General features: G+C 44.7%; 1 protein-coding gene across 1 annotated transcript in view; it reads right to left on the bottom strand.

Annotated features, from left to right (window-relative positions):
* Window positions 1–8,081: 8,081 nt before the first annotated feature.
* The window catches only part of NLRP13 (NLR family pyrin domain containing 13), a 40,497-nt gene continuing 33,535 nt past the window's right edge, over window positions 8,082–15,043 (bottom strand). The window contains exon 14 of the mRNA XM_031459260.2: window positions 8,082–8,616. Coding sequence (XP_031315120.2) covers window positions 8,564–8,616 — 53 coding nt within the window. The 3' untranslated portion in view covers window positions 8,082–8,563. The remainder of the gene's footprint in view (window positions 8,617–15,043) is intronic.

A 15,043-nucleotide genomic window follows, 5' to 3' on the forward strand; every position in this document is an offset into this window, starting at 1 on the left:
TTGAGGTTGTACAGAGCACCTGTCAGCACACATGAGGCACGTGCTAAGGTTCTGCAGGTGGTGGTGGGGGGGGTAACGTGCCTGCGACGCGCACGGGTACTTCCCGTGGCGGCGGCTCTCACTGACTGTAACGCGGGGTGCGGTGAGCTCTCTGTCGTATCGCTTCCCTCTTCTCCCACCCATGTGTCCCCACAGGTTAGTTTACTGCAGCCTCAGTGAACGTTGCTGGGAAAAGCTCTATGAAGTTCTTCTGTGTAACAGAAGCTTGACCCACCTGGACCTCACGTCAAATGTCCTGAGGTTTGAGGAACTGCAACTTCTCTGCAAGGCCCTGAAGCAGCCAGGCTGCCCCCTGCAGTCGCTGTGGTCGGTGTCTCTGAGGTCTGCTTTGAAGGCCGCACCTCCGTCCCAGGGGCCTGGCTGGCCGGGAAGGCACCAGGAACTGAGGAAGGCCGTGCAGGCTGAGAAACACAGCTGACCCGTGAACACGGCGCTGTGGATTAATCTGCATATAAATTACAGTCCACCCTTCGCATCCACGGTTCCCCCACATCCACAGATCCGACCACCACAGACCGCGCGGGGCTGTGGTACTTACTACAGAAAATGCCCACGTGCAGCTCAGGTCCACGCTGTTGGAGGGTCCCCTGTACGTGACTCAGATTCTTGGCAAGATGTTCAAGTGAACAAACCTGTACCTCGACTCCTGTGTCACAGAGTTAATACGTTGTAAGGCGTCATTCAGCAGGTGCACCTAAGGGCTGAGGGAGACAGAGAGGTGTTTCGGCTGGGCCTGAGGGACGGGTTTATGGCTAGATGGCTGGCGTGGGTTCTGCAAGACGCATGAGTTTTGTCAGGCGGAGAAGGAGAACTGAAACTCCAGGTATAAAGGCTGAACGTGGGGATGGGGCATCTGATGATCTATGTGGGAGTTAACGTGGGTAGAAGAAGGGACGCTCTAGGAGGAATCAGGGCAGGGAGAGAGTAATTGGAAAGGAGATGGTGAAAAGACTCCATTTCAGGTTATAAAACTGAGAAACGTGGGGGGTAACCTGGTGGTGGTGGTGGTGGTGATTTGGATTTATCATTTCATCACCAGATGTCTCTTTCTTTGGAAATCAGGAGACTCTGGGGATTCAGCAGTTATCTTACCTAACCCACCAAGAAACCTCAGAGTTTAGAACTTCGCATTCCTTGCATGGGGAGTGTGACGGAACATGAGAAAAGAGCCGGACACAGTCCTGATCTTGTCACAGTGGGTCAGGCCACCCGGCTCAGTCCTTGAACTGGAAGCCACTAAAAATATCAGACATGATTCTTTAACATTCAAAGCACCAGGAACTCAGCTAGAAGTAGTCTGTGAAGCAGAATAAATGTAGGCCACTTGAGGCTGCCCAAAAATCCTCGAGAGAGGTCTTTTAAAATGAACGAGCACTGCCCGCAGACACCCAGAAGACAACTGCACGCCTTCCCCGGAGGCAGAAGGTAGGAAAACAGGATCCTGGGCCTCAACTTATCCCTACGATGATCTTTCAAAGTCAAGAAACACTATGTGGTTAAAATAACACAAAGCATCACGTACAAGAACAAGCCAGAACACACATACCTCGCAAACTTCAGAAATTACAGTGACCAGACTTATGTATATATAACGGGTCACTGCACCTGAGACTAGCACAACACTGTAAATCAATTACGCGGCCATACATTTTTTTAAAGAAAATAAAACAAATTATGCTTGCTATGTTTAAAGAAAAATAACACGTTTAAATACCTTAAGGGAAAAAAGCCGTAAAATAAAATCAGCAAATTGAGAAAAATAATAAAATAGGAATTATAAATATAAGAGCAAAACCTTGGGTTGAACAGTAGACGAGACAGAATTAAAGAGAAAATTAGTAAAGCAGAAGGTAGGTCGTAGCTACGCAGAAGGCAGCATGAAGAGAGAAAAAGATGTGAAGCAGAGGAGGGTATGAGACCTGCAGGACAGAACAAGGTGTTCTAATGCCTTTAATGAGAATCCCAGAAAGAGAAAATATTTGAAGAAGTAATGGCTAAAAATTTTCCATAGCTGATGAAAGATTCCAATCCACAGATCCAAGCGTCCTTACGTGCCCCTCGTACGATACATAATGGTGAAACTTCAGATCGCCAGATATAAAAATACTGATCTTAAAACATCCATGATGGTGTGGAGGGCTGGGAGGAAGCCGTCATGTCTGAAGAAAGGACAGAAATCGTCGAATGAAGACTAACAGTGGGACCCAGAGGGCAATGCCATGAGATCATAGGCTGGGGAGCAACGGGCAGCCTAGCATTTTATAACCACCCAAAATCATCAAGAATGAGGACAAAAGCATATTTTCCAAAAAATAAAAACTAAGTTCCCCACCATCAGATCGTCACTCAGGGCAATTCTAATGGACGTCTCTCAAAGGGACATGAACAATTGCAGCTGGAAAAGACACTGAGCAAAGAAAGTGTAGATAAATCCACACAAAATACGGGCTGCTTACAAAAGATAATACTGCCTGGTATGTAAAGGATTCAAAGGAAAGAACAAAATGTAGAGCAGCAATAACAGTATGAACGAATGTCCTGAAGTCCAGGAAGAGGCGTAAGGTGTTGATTAGCTTGAGATGCTGACAGGTCAAACGTGCATATCGACGCTTCTAACATCAACATTAGAAGAAAACCAGGTGGTATGGCTAACTCCAAAATCAGCAAGAGAGAAGATGGAATTCTGTATATGTATAAAATCCACATAAAGGAGCAGGTATGAAAATAAAAACACAGTAGGACAGATTTAAAATCAAACACATCAGTAATTGTTTGAAATAGAAAAAAGATCAAGAGTTCCAGCTAAAAGACAAAGATTGTCAAGCTGGATTTTTTTTAAACTAATGTTTATAAATGACATTAAAACGTAAAGAATTTGTGGTCGCACAACACTGTAAATGGAGTAAATGTCACTGAGTTGTTCACTATAAATGATTAATTCTGTTATGCAAATTACACCTCCATTTAAACAAAAAACCAGACAAGAGGCGAAAGGCTGGAAAAAATTTACAGTGCAAATACTAACCTAAAGAAAGTTTATGTAGCTACATTAATCAGACAAAATAGAGTTTGAGGCAAAAAGTATCACTGACACATCATTGGGACTGTGGTATTTATCACCCTACTCAAGTGAACTCTAATTCTTACGAGGTGAACGTCACTACAGTTGCCCCACGGGCAACACGGGGCTCAGGGGCGCCGAGCCTCCACGCGGTCAAAGCCCGACGTACGGTCTTCCGGTCGCCCTCCTGTAGCTCTGCGTCCCCCGCTAGGCACCCAGGCCCAGCCACCCTCAGACCGGGCAGCGGCGCCGGGGGGAGCCCGTGCGTAAGCGGGCCCACGCAGCTCAAACCCACGTTGTTCAAGGGCCGGCTGTGCTTCCCACGCAGCCTCCGTGAATCAGAGAGGAAGTCATAATGGAAAGCGGGAGACACATCGAAGTGGAAAAGGGCACACCTCACCCCGGACTCAAGGCGTGGGGCTCAAGCCCGTGCGGCTGCTAGAAAAACAGACACTGAAGGACAGCGGGGTACGTACCAGCCGTAAGAAACATTGTAAAATGGCAAAGACAATCCCAGAGAAGGATGGAAGGAAACAAAAAACCAGAGCAGCAATTAATGAAACCAAGCAAACACACGCTAGGAACGATCAAAAGGCTGAAAGCTGTTTCCTTAGAAAGACTAACACCTACCTTGTATCCGTGCTTTGAAAAGACTAACGAAGCCACGTGTGTAAAGTCAACTTCCCAGTGGCCACGGGTTTTTGAACTAAACAGGGGGAATTAATTTTAATAGTTAAATTTATTTAACTACATATCAAATATCCCTTCGACGTGTGATCAATGTAAAAATGAGTAAAGAGACATTTTACATTTTCGTACTCTTTGAAATCCGGTGTGCACTTCCTACCACAGCTCGCCTTGCTCCAGGCAAGCTGCGCCTCAAACGCCCAGCGGCCACACGGCGCCGCTGGCGACCGCACGGGACAGCACGGCTCTGCGTCATGAATGGGAAAAGAAATGTCACCACAGATGCTACAGATGTTAAAAAGATGACATGATGAGCCACTGCATACAGCAAACCTGAAAATTGAGGGTTTTTTTCCCAGAACTCAGTAAGTTTTTAAAATAATGTCTTATCCAAACTTAAGAAAAAATAGTTTTAAACCATTAAAGAAATTAGATCAGTAGTCAAATATTTTCATTAAAAAACCCTCCAAGCTCAGAAGTCTTCATCAGTGACTGCTACCAGATACTCAAGGGGGAAATCATTCCCGTCTTAAATTCTTTCACATTGAGGAGGGTAGGAAGCACTCCGCACCGCCTCCTGAGGCCAGCATAATTCTGATACCAGAAAACAACAACGTAAGGAAGAAAAGCAACAGGCCAACGGCAGTCAAGAAATTTAAAAAAAAACACTGAACATATATAAGCAAACAGAATCCAGGAATGTATTTTCAAAAATAAACATAATGACCAAGTTGGGCCAGTTAATCCTAAGAAGTAAAGCTGCTTCAGAATTAAAAAGATCAGTGTAATTCACCATCATAACTGATTAAAAATAAAAATCACTATCAGCCGAAATACAGAAAGGCTCTGAACTAAAACACAATATCCGTGTTGTGTAACAACTCGTGGGAACTTAGTAATTGAGAACTTCCTTGAACCAATAAGGAACGTGTTCAAAAACTCTAAAGCAAACATTTATTTAATGATGAAGAGATAAAAGCTTTCTCTTCTATGTCAAGAAACAGGGAAGAATGCTGGCTGTAATCACTCCTATAAATCTTAGCAAGGGCAGTAAAGCCAGAGGAAGAAAGTATAAAACACGTAATCCTTAAAAGCAGAATGCGAAGGAAGAAATACCTATTTCCAAGCAGTGTATATAGAAACTGTTTTTAACCTGTAGCTCAGTTATCAGGATTGAGTCTAACAAGCTTCCTCCAAACAGTATTCAAAAAACATTTCCTACAGACCAAAAAGAAACAATAAACTGATGGAATTGTAGCACCGTTTACAGTAGCATCGAAAAGGAATTGGCAAAACAAAAAGACTGAAAGAGAAATCACCTAGGAATAAAGCTAGTATGACCCCTGTTACACATTTGCAGTGAACATCATCCAACGACAATGTAATACAGGACAGGGGCGAGGCAGCCCGTGTTCAAGGCCTGAAATGCTCAGTCTGCTAAGACGCCAACTCTCCACACATCGAGTTTAGTTTCAGCAAAATCCCAACTGAAATGAAATGTTTTGTTGTGTTAAACTTGAAAAGTGGATTTCAAAATGTGTATGGAATTTGCAAAGGGTCAAGAATACCTTAAGAAATGCCTAAGAAGAAAAGGTAGGACGCTTTGCTCTGAACATATGAAAAGATTGTAGCTATAGAAATTAGAGCCACGTGGAAATAGACCAAAGCCAGAGAAGAGAGAGCCCACATGCAGACACATCCACGTGTGTTCAGACGCCGCACTGCGGACAGTCTGTCACAGGCGGTGCAGGGAAAGGGCGCACCTTCAGCAGCTGATGCCGGGACGGCCGATGACCTACCCCTCTGGATGACAGAGTGTAGTGCTCTGCCATCTTTCCTTCCCTCATAGCCAGCAAAAACGTAGTAACGTGGTGACACTACTATTTCCTTGCGGGGTGTTGCAATGTCTTATCACTGCCGATGGCTGTCGAGAGCTTGCCTAAGTCCTTACCATCAATCAAAACCTGAGAAATCTGCAAATTGGGTGCAATGATACAGAAGATGTTGGCGTGAAGCTGTTGTGCAAGGGTCTGACACATCCCAGCTGTCATGTAGAGACACTTGGGTGGGTATCCTCCAAGCCATGGCTGTGTCCTCCTGGGTGGCAAAAGATGGAGGGTGGATGGGGAGAAAGAGGAAAAGGAAGACCCCGCCAGGGACAGGGAGCAGTTAGCTGCCGTGGTGTAACACTCTGTTCCAAAACGTAGAAGCTTCAATCAGTGGGCACGTCCCACTGGTGGCTGGCTCTGCTGCTCTCTGACTGGTGTGTTCAGAAGCCTGTGGTTTCCTGGGTCGATCTGGGCGGGCCTCACCACCAAGTCCAGAGGTCAGGCAGCGCTCTGTGAGCTGGAGAACACATCTGAGCCGCACATCTCTGGCATCCAGCTGGGCAGCCGGGGCTTGCAGACGCGGCATCTGTACCAGTTTGGTGAAGCTTCCTTAACAAAGGCCCACAAACGGGGGGCGTAAGGAGCAGAAATCTATTTCCTCACTGTTCTGGAGGCTAGAATTCCGAGCACAGGGTGTCAGCAGGGCTGGTTCCTCCTAAGGTCTCTCTCCTCGGCTTGCAGACACCTGTCTTCTCCCCGTGTCCTCACACAGTCTTCCCTCTGTGTGTCCAAATCCCCTCTTCTTGGAAGGGAACCAGCCACACTGGATTCGGCCCCACCCTAACGACTTCATTTTAGCTTGACTGGCCCTGTAAAGGCCTTAAGGCCAAACGTGCCTGCATTTTGAGGTACAGAGGGTTAGGGCTGTAACGTGGGAATTTTTGGAGGGACACAGCCTATAACAGCATCTCAAGGGTTCCAGAGAGCAAGAAATGTGAGTGCTGTCAGCTCAGAACTCTCATAACCTGGCTCCCACCGGGTCATCTAAGCCAACGCAAACCACAGGTCCCAGCCAGACCCAGAGGGTGGTGGGAAAACAGACCCTAACCTCTTGTGGAATGAGTTGCGGGGTCACAATGCCACAGGCTCTGAAGGGAATGGACAATCGTGGCCATCTGTACCATCTGCCACAGAGCAGCAATCTGATGTCAAAAATGCTGGGCTGTAAGGTGCTGTCCTCAGGGGCTGTGGGGTGAGCCTTGGCTAGACGGCCAGCTCGCGCTCCAGCCCAGTGCCACCCGCCTCATCCCGAGGGCAGGGCGGCCGCTCACCGTGTGTCTCCTCTCGCAGGCTGGGTTACTGCAAGTTAACCAGCGCCTGCTGCCAGGACCTCGCTTCCATTCTCACCAGCAGTAAAACTCTGAGGATCCTGAACCTGGGTGGAAACCCCTTGGACCTCAGTGGGGTGGTGGTGCTGTGTGAGGCCTGAGACACCCCGAGTGCACCCTGCAGGTTCGCGGGTGAGTGGACGCCTGCTCCCCTCGGGTGGGGCCGTCCCGGGACTGAGGAGGGACTGACTGGGGCCCGAGGTGTGACCTACTACCGTCTAAGCCCACTGCATGCAAAATGCAAATAACGTTCCCTGCCCAGGAACCCCTCACCCCGCACAGCAGCTAACTGGGAAATGCTGAGCCCCCATAAACGCTGGCACTGGTGCTGCCACAACCACATTATGCCCTAAGTTTAATACGTGCATATGTATAACTACGAAGGTAAATTATCATCACGTTGAACATGGTTTATGTTTATACTAAAGTTATTACATAGTAAAATAAAAATTTAAATCTCAATAAAACTGGAAGAAAAAAATTTAATATAATAAATTATAATTAGACTTATACTTATAAACTATACAATTATATATTTCTATTATATAATATATAATTATAACTATATATAATTACATATAATTATATTTATGTATATATTTGTACATAAATATAATGTATATAATATAAAATCTAATAATAAAATCTAGTAACATTTATTTAATAAAATATATAACATGTAATTTCTATTACAATATCATTACAGGCTTATATAATTTAAGTTTATAAGTATGTATAATTTGTAACATAACTATATATATTATACATTCATTAGATAGTATATGTTATATATAATTATACATATAATTATGTGCATAATTTCTATTCATTATATTACAGGCTTATATAAGTATATAATTATGTGTAATTTATAATACAGTTATATGTATAATATATATTGTATCATATACAATTATATGTATAGTACATATTACATGTATAATATAACATGTCTATAATTACACGTGTTATATATAATTATATGCATAATATATTATACAAATACATATAAATTATATATAATTATAGACAAAGTAAATAAGCCTGTAATAGAAATTACACATGTAATTATATGGATGACTATGTAGTATTTAAAATTCTAAATATACTATATAATGTATTTAAGCTTGTAAGTCTATAGTTATAAGCATAGTTATAATAAAACTTATCTGCATGATTTTATCAGATAGATGTTATGTAGTAGATAATGAACCCTTAGCATCTCTCTCTCTATTTTCCCCTTTCAAGCCTCTGTGAGACCGAGAGCAGTCGTAGTAGCAGTTAGGCTAAAACCGGGGTAACTCCCGCACTGAGATCATTACCTTATCCGTCTCATGAAGATACGGGTCCACCCCTTTAAAGCCCATCCCCAGCGCCTACATCTGGCTGTCCTGGCGGCACGACCTCGTTCCCGTCGTCCTTGCGCTGCGCTCCCAGTGCAGGTGCCACGGCTGACGGCTGATGTTGTGGGACCGTCTGGATCCTCTGTTACTTCCTGAATCATGGGGGCCGGTGCTGGAATCCTGGCTTGTCCATGTTCAGTCCTGTAGCCCCAGGCAACATCTGTCCTCTCTGACTATCCATCTTCTACCTTCAAAACAGGGGAAATCATTCAACATGGCAATTATGAAAACACACATTAGATAATACGACAGTGATGGAAACCCACACAGGAGTTCCCGTCCCCTCTGCACCGTCCCCCAACCGTGGGCGGCCTCGCAGACAACTCCGGCAGGACGACCAGGAGCGTGAAGGACGCTCCTTCACTCCCGCAGAGCGATGGAGCTGCTGGGGACAGCTGCAAGTAAACGCATACCAACAGAGAAGACAGAACCAAGGCACACTGGTCCCTGACCCTCCTGTTCCATTCAGAGCAACAGTACAACGCCACGTGCAAGTGCGGGGCCCCAGAACCAAGCTGTGGGACCTGCACCCTGACTCTTCCACTTGCGGCCGTGTGACCCTGGGCCCGTTCCTGCCCGGCCTGGCCTCCGTGTCCTCATCACAAATCAGGTCACTAACGGTGCCTCCTAAGGTTGTTGTGGAATTTTAATGAGACAGACATGTAGAGCCCTTAGCAGGGGGCCAGGACCAGGCACTCAGATAATGGAAACTGTTGCTGGTTTTACTTTTAAAAATAAAAACAGCTTCAGCCCGTCTCTCAAGCTTCCGCTGACTTCTTGTGCCCAACCCCAGCGTTTAGACGGAACCAGGGCTTTCTGTCCAGTGACGTGGAGCCAGCTGCTACTAGAAATCTGGAGCCCCACGTGTGAGCCTCTCTCCCTCATTTTGTGTTTTAGCGCCATTGAGTTGAGAGCTTGAAACTGGCCATGGTTGGAGAAAGTACATCACAGAAATGCACGGTGCTGCAAATCGGGGTTTATTTTTTGGGGCGTGAGCCAGGTGTTAAATGTTTACTAGCACACCACTGCATGGGAGGTCTGTCTGTCTTCTTAGAGGTTACGTTACGTCCTCCTAGACTTGTCCATGAAAGAAAGGATGGAGAAAGATGAGGCGCAGAGAAGGGGGAAAAAAGGAGGTATGAATTAAACAGAGCTGCTTTTATTTTTAACCAGGCTTAAAAAAGAGGAACTTGATGAGGAAACCTGGAGATTTCTGATGGCCGAGGAAGAGAGGAATCCCAAATGGACCATCACAGGTGAATGATGGAGCAGAGACAGGCCGAGAAGGGCAGAACCCTGATCGCGAGCAAGCTGAACTCACTGCCTGCAGAGCACCTGTGCGGGACGTGCCTCGGAGCCCTGTTTCACACCTTCTCCGCACCCAGGAACTGCGAGCTGCCAGTGCTCACACCAGCCCTGATTCTTCTGCCCCCCGCCCCGCTCAGATGTATTTCATATATTGTGTATTTATGTGATTTTTATTTGCTGTGTGGCCTTGGGCAAGCCACCGAAAGACCTTCCAGGTGGAATTTCTATCCTGTCTCAAAATGACATTTTAAAGACTCAATAAAGTCTTATATCATAAAACATTTAATAACACCTTTTACTGGTTTCCACTGAAGTAGAGTTGGCTCACAATGTTACGTTAGTTTCAGGCGTTCAGCACAGCGGTTTGGCGTTGTGGCAGGTTGTACTGCTGTTACAAGATAACGGCTCCGTATCCCTGGCCGTACGGCACATCCTTGTTGCTTGTCTATTTAATACCTATTAGTCTGTGTCCCTTAATCTCAGACCGCTAATTTCCCCGCTTCCCTCGCACCACTGATAACCACTGGTTTGTTTTCTGTATCTGTGAGTCTGTTTCTGTTCTGCTATATACATTCATTTGGGTTATGTTTCAGATTCCACCTGTGACAGCATGCAGATTTCTCTTTGACTTCTGTCCCTAAGCATAGTATTCTCTAGGTTCATCCCTGCTGCTGCAGATGGCAACATGTCGTCCTTTTTACGGCTGTGATATTCCATGTGTATACACACCGCATCTTCGTTATCCACGCATCTGCTGATGGGCACTTGGGTTGCTTCCATGTCTTGCCTATTTTAAGTACCGCTGCTGTGAACACTGGGACGCGTGTATCTTTTTGAATTAAGGTTTTTGTTTTTTTCTGGATGATATACCCAGGAGTGGAATTGCTGGATCACACGGTAAGTCTCTTTAGTTTAAGGAGCCTCCATACCATCTTCCACAGTGGCTGCACCAATTTACATTCCCGCCAACACTGTACAAGGGTTCCCTTTTCTCTACGTTCTCCCCGACACTTGTCATCTGCAGGCTTTCGCTGATGCCATCCTGACGCTGTTGTTTCGATTTGCATTTCCCTGATAAGCAGGGATGTTGAACATCTTCTCACATACCTGCTGGCCATCTGCATTTCCTCTCTGGAAAAAACGTCTATTAAGTTCTTCTGCTATTGTTTGATTGGGTTTTTTAATATTGAGTTGTATGAGCTGTTTATATATTTTGGACATTAACCCCTTGTCTGTCACATCATTTGCAAGTATTTTCGCCCATTCCATAGGCTGCCTTTTCATTTTGTCTATGGTTTCCTTTACTGTAAAAAAGCTTTCAAGTTTAATTGGGTCCCATTTGTTTATTTCTGCTTTTATTTCTCTTGCCTTAGGAGAAAAATCCAAAAAAATTTTGCTGTGATTTTTGTCAGAGTTCTGCCTGTGTTCTCTTCTAGGAGTTTCACGGTTCCGGTTTGGGTCTTTAATCCATTTTGAGTTTACTTTTGCATACGGTGTAAGGAAATATTACAATCTCGTTTCACACATAGCTGTCTAGTTTTCTCAGCACCATGTGCTGAAGAGACTGTCTTTTCACCATTGTATATTCTTGCTTCCTTTTGGGGAGATCAGTTGGCCACAGGTGTGTGGGTTTATTTCTGGGCTCTCTGTTCTGTTCCACCGATCTGGGTCTGTGTTTCTTCCACCCCCTCACTTTCAATCTGTGTGTCTCTAGCCCAGAAGTGAGTCTCTTAAAGGCAACGTGCGGAAGAGCCTTGTCTTTCTGTTCAGTCAGCCACCCCATGCCTTTTTTTTTAATTGACGTATAGTCGACTTACAACGTTGTGTTAGTTTCTAGGGCACGTTTGCCTTTCCTAGTGGGACTGTCCCTTTCCTGCAGACTCCTACTTCTTTTCCATTGAGAGAGGACCCCTCGGCGTTTCTTTCAGGGTAGCTTTAGTCTTGAACTCACTTAGTTTGCTTTTCTGAGATGCTCTTGACCTCTCCTCCTATTCTAAACGGGTCTTGGCAGGTGGAGAACCGTTAAGTCGACGGCTTTCCCTTTGAATAGATCGTGCCCCCCTCCCCGTGGCTGCCAAGCTTCTGCAGAGCAATCAGCCAACAGCCTTAAGGGGTGGGGGCTTGTAAAACTCCATTTTTCATCTTGCCGCCCTTTAGAATTCTCTCTTTAACTTCTGCCATTTTACCTGTGATATATCTTGCTGTTCATTTTGCTCGGGACCCTTTGTGCTTCCTGTAACTGGGTACCTGTCTCCTCCTTAAGGTTTGGGAAGTTTTCAGCCATAATTTCCTCAGAGACACCTTTGACCCCCCTTCTGTCTGCCTCTTCTTTCTGGAATGCTTGATGCTCCCGCAGAGATCTCTTCACCTGCTTTTACCTTCCTGTTCTCCTTTCCGCCGTTCTGACTGGATGGTTTCCATTACTCCGCCTTCCAGGCCACTTACACGTTCGTTCATATTGTTCAGTCTGCTGTTCATTCCTTCGGAGGCATTTTTTGTCACTGAATTCATTTCTGATTGGGCTTTTTTATGTTTTCTAGTTCTTCGTTAAAATGCTCAGTGCTCAGATCGATGCTTTTCCCTACTTCAATTAACCCTTATTACCAATGTTTTATTTTTACTTGGTAAATTGTGTTTTTTTTCCCAGGGGTTTTGTCTTCCTCTTTCAATTTAGAGTAGCTCCTTTGTCTTTTCCCTTTGCTTGCCCTTCTGTGTGTCTGTGAATTTAGGTGAAACAGTACAGGAGTATTTCACTCCGGAACACCCACGCCACCGATCCAGGAGTTAAGACGGGGAAATCCAGCAACCCAAGTGTCCATCAGCAGGTGTGATCATCCACACAATGAGATATCACCCACCCTCAAAAAGCAAGGAAATCCCGACACACTCTAACACGGATGAACTGTGGAGGCATCATGCTAAGTGAAACACTCCCATCACAAAAGGACAGATTGTGTGCTTACACTTCTGTGAGCTATCCAGAGCAGTCAAATGCATCGAGACAGAAAGCAGAACGGTGGTTGTCAGGGGCTGGGGAAGGGGGTGAGGAGAATGGGGAGCTGGTGTTTCACAGGGACAGAACCTTAGTTCGTAAAGATGAGAAAGTTCTGGAGACAGATAGTAGTGATGGCTTGCACAACTGTGTGAACAAACTTAGTCCCATGGAACTGGACCCTTTATAATGGTTAAATGCTGAGTTTTCATTAAGTCTATTTACCACAAAAAAAAAATCATAAGAAAAAAAGATCGGGAAAGTTAATCTCTCATCTGCGAAATGAAGGAAGGGGAGGACACCCCGCCAGGGTTTTTATGAGACGGAGGTGACGGGATATAAAAGCCGAAGAACCACAGAACTTACTCCCCTAGCTGCCCCTCACCTGTCAGCAGGGCGTCCATTTCCACGCCCAAAGAGGCCGCTGACTGTTCCCCCTGACTGGGTCTCTTTCCCGCAGAAGTAGAGGTCAACAAAGGAGAAGGATGTTCTGATAAAGTACTGGGGTCCACAACATCTAACTGACGAGCAGAGCATCTTGAGAGATGGCGGGATTCTAGGAGACTATCGATCTAAGAGTGGTATTGATTCCACGCTTACCACACACTGAGCCTTACACACATTCTGTGTAGTTTTTGCAACATCTGGGGTTGGTGCCATCAGATCCATTTTGTAATGAGGAGGTTGGCTTAACGGGTATACACAGCTGCTTCCTAGCCGAGCAGCAGCAGGGCTGTGATGAAAACCCACTGTGATGGTTCCGTTCCGTAGAAGCTGTTTGTCTTGCCAGATCCAACTTTGGGGAAATCCTTTCCTCCCCCATCACTCTTGTTTCTTTCTCACAAAGGGGATTCCGTCTCTTTCTTCTGCCCTGAACTCATCCTGCCTTATTCCCAGATGCACCCCGATCCTGGCCACATCAACCCAAGCTTTCAGGATTGCAAAGTAGTGTGCGAGGGGAGGAAATGGAGTGTGAAACATGGGGAGGGCGGATACCAGAAGAGGAGAGATGAACAGTTCTGCTGCCGCCTTCCCCACTGATCATGGGCGTGAAGTTAGAGCACAGTTGGTCACAAGCTAACTGCTTCTTCTTGGGCCGTGGGCTTGACAACCCAGAGTGGGCCCAGAGAGCAGGTCAGCCGTCAAGGGGCCTCCAAAGTCTGCTGATTCCATAACCTCTTGTCCTGAATCACCGTTCCCCTTCCAGGTCGGGTGGACCTACTGTTGATTTCCCAAGCCCTCCAAAGTCACTATGGCATTACTGGGATGTGGCTTTGAAAACCTTTGAGCATTCTAAAAGTTTTGTTTTAAAATGCTTTGATGAAATTGAAGTAATTTCCTGACAAAGTCAGGAATTCTAGAATAACAAAATTCCTAAAACATTATGAAAATAATACTCAAGAATCTGTGGATCCAGTACTAACAAAAATATTACTGTGTTACTATTTACAACAGCCAAATCATGGAAACAACCTAAATGTCCATCAACAGATGACTGGATAAAGAAGCTGTGGTATAATTTATACACAATGGAACACTACTCAGCCATAAAAAAGAATAAAATAATGCTGTTTGATGCAACATGGATGGACCTGGAGATCATCATTCTAAATGAAGTAAGCCAGAAGAGAAAGAAAAATACCATATAACATCACTTACATGTGGAATATTAAAAAAAAAAAAAAACGAACTTATTTACAAAACAGAAACAGACTCACAGACCTAGAAAACAGACTTATGGTTACCAGGAAGGAAGAGTGTGGGAAGGGATAAATTGGGAGTTTGAGATTTGCAGATACTAACTACTATATATAAAACAGATAAACAAGGTTATACTGTACAGCACAGGGTACTATATTCAATATCTCATAATAACCTATAATGAAAAAGAATATGAAAATGAGTGTATGTATGACTGAAGCACTGTGCTGTACACCAGAAATTGGCACATTATAAATTGACTATACTTCAGTTTTCAAAATTAAAGTTAAAGAAATTTTTTTAAATCTGTTTTTTTTTTAAAGAAACAATGAAGAAATTTTAAGATAGTCTTAGATTTAGGTTAACAAATGGGTAGTTTGTCAGAATATAATAACACATTCCCATTCTAACAAGCAGAAACCCAAAGTGAGTCATAGATGACATAGAGATTGCGGCAAATTTAAATCTTTGATTTTCTTCACTGTCTACCCTGACACTATTTCCTAACTTAGTTCACATACCTCTCCCCACTCTCTCTCTCCCAGTTTCCATCTACAAGTAAGTAGGTAAGTACAAACAGGCAGATGGAGGTGCAGAAGGAAGAAAAAATATTT

Source organism: Camelus dromedarius, chromosome 9, assembly GCF_036321535.1.
Source record: "Camelus dromedarius isolate mCamDro1 chromosome 9, mCamDro1.pat, whole genome shotgun sequence".
Taxonomy (NCBI): domain Eukaryota; kingdom Metazoa; phylum Chordata; class Mammalia; order Artiodactyla; family Camelidae; genus Camelus; species Camelus dromedarius.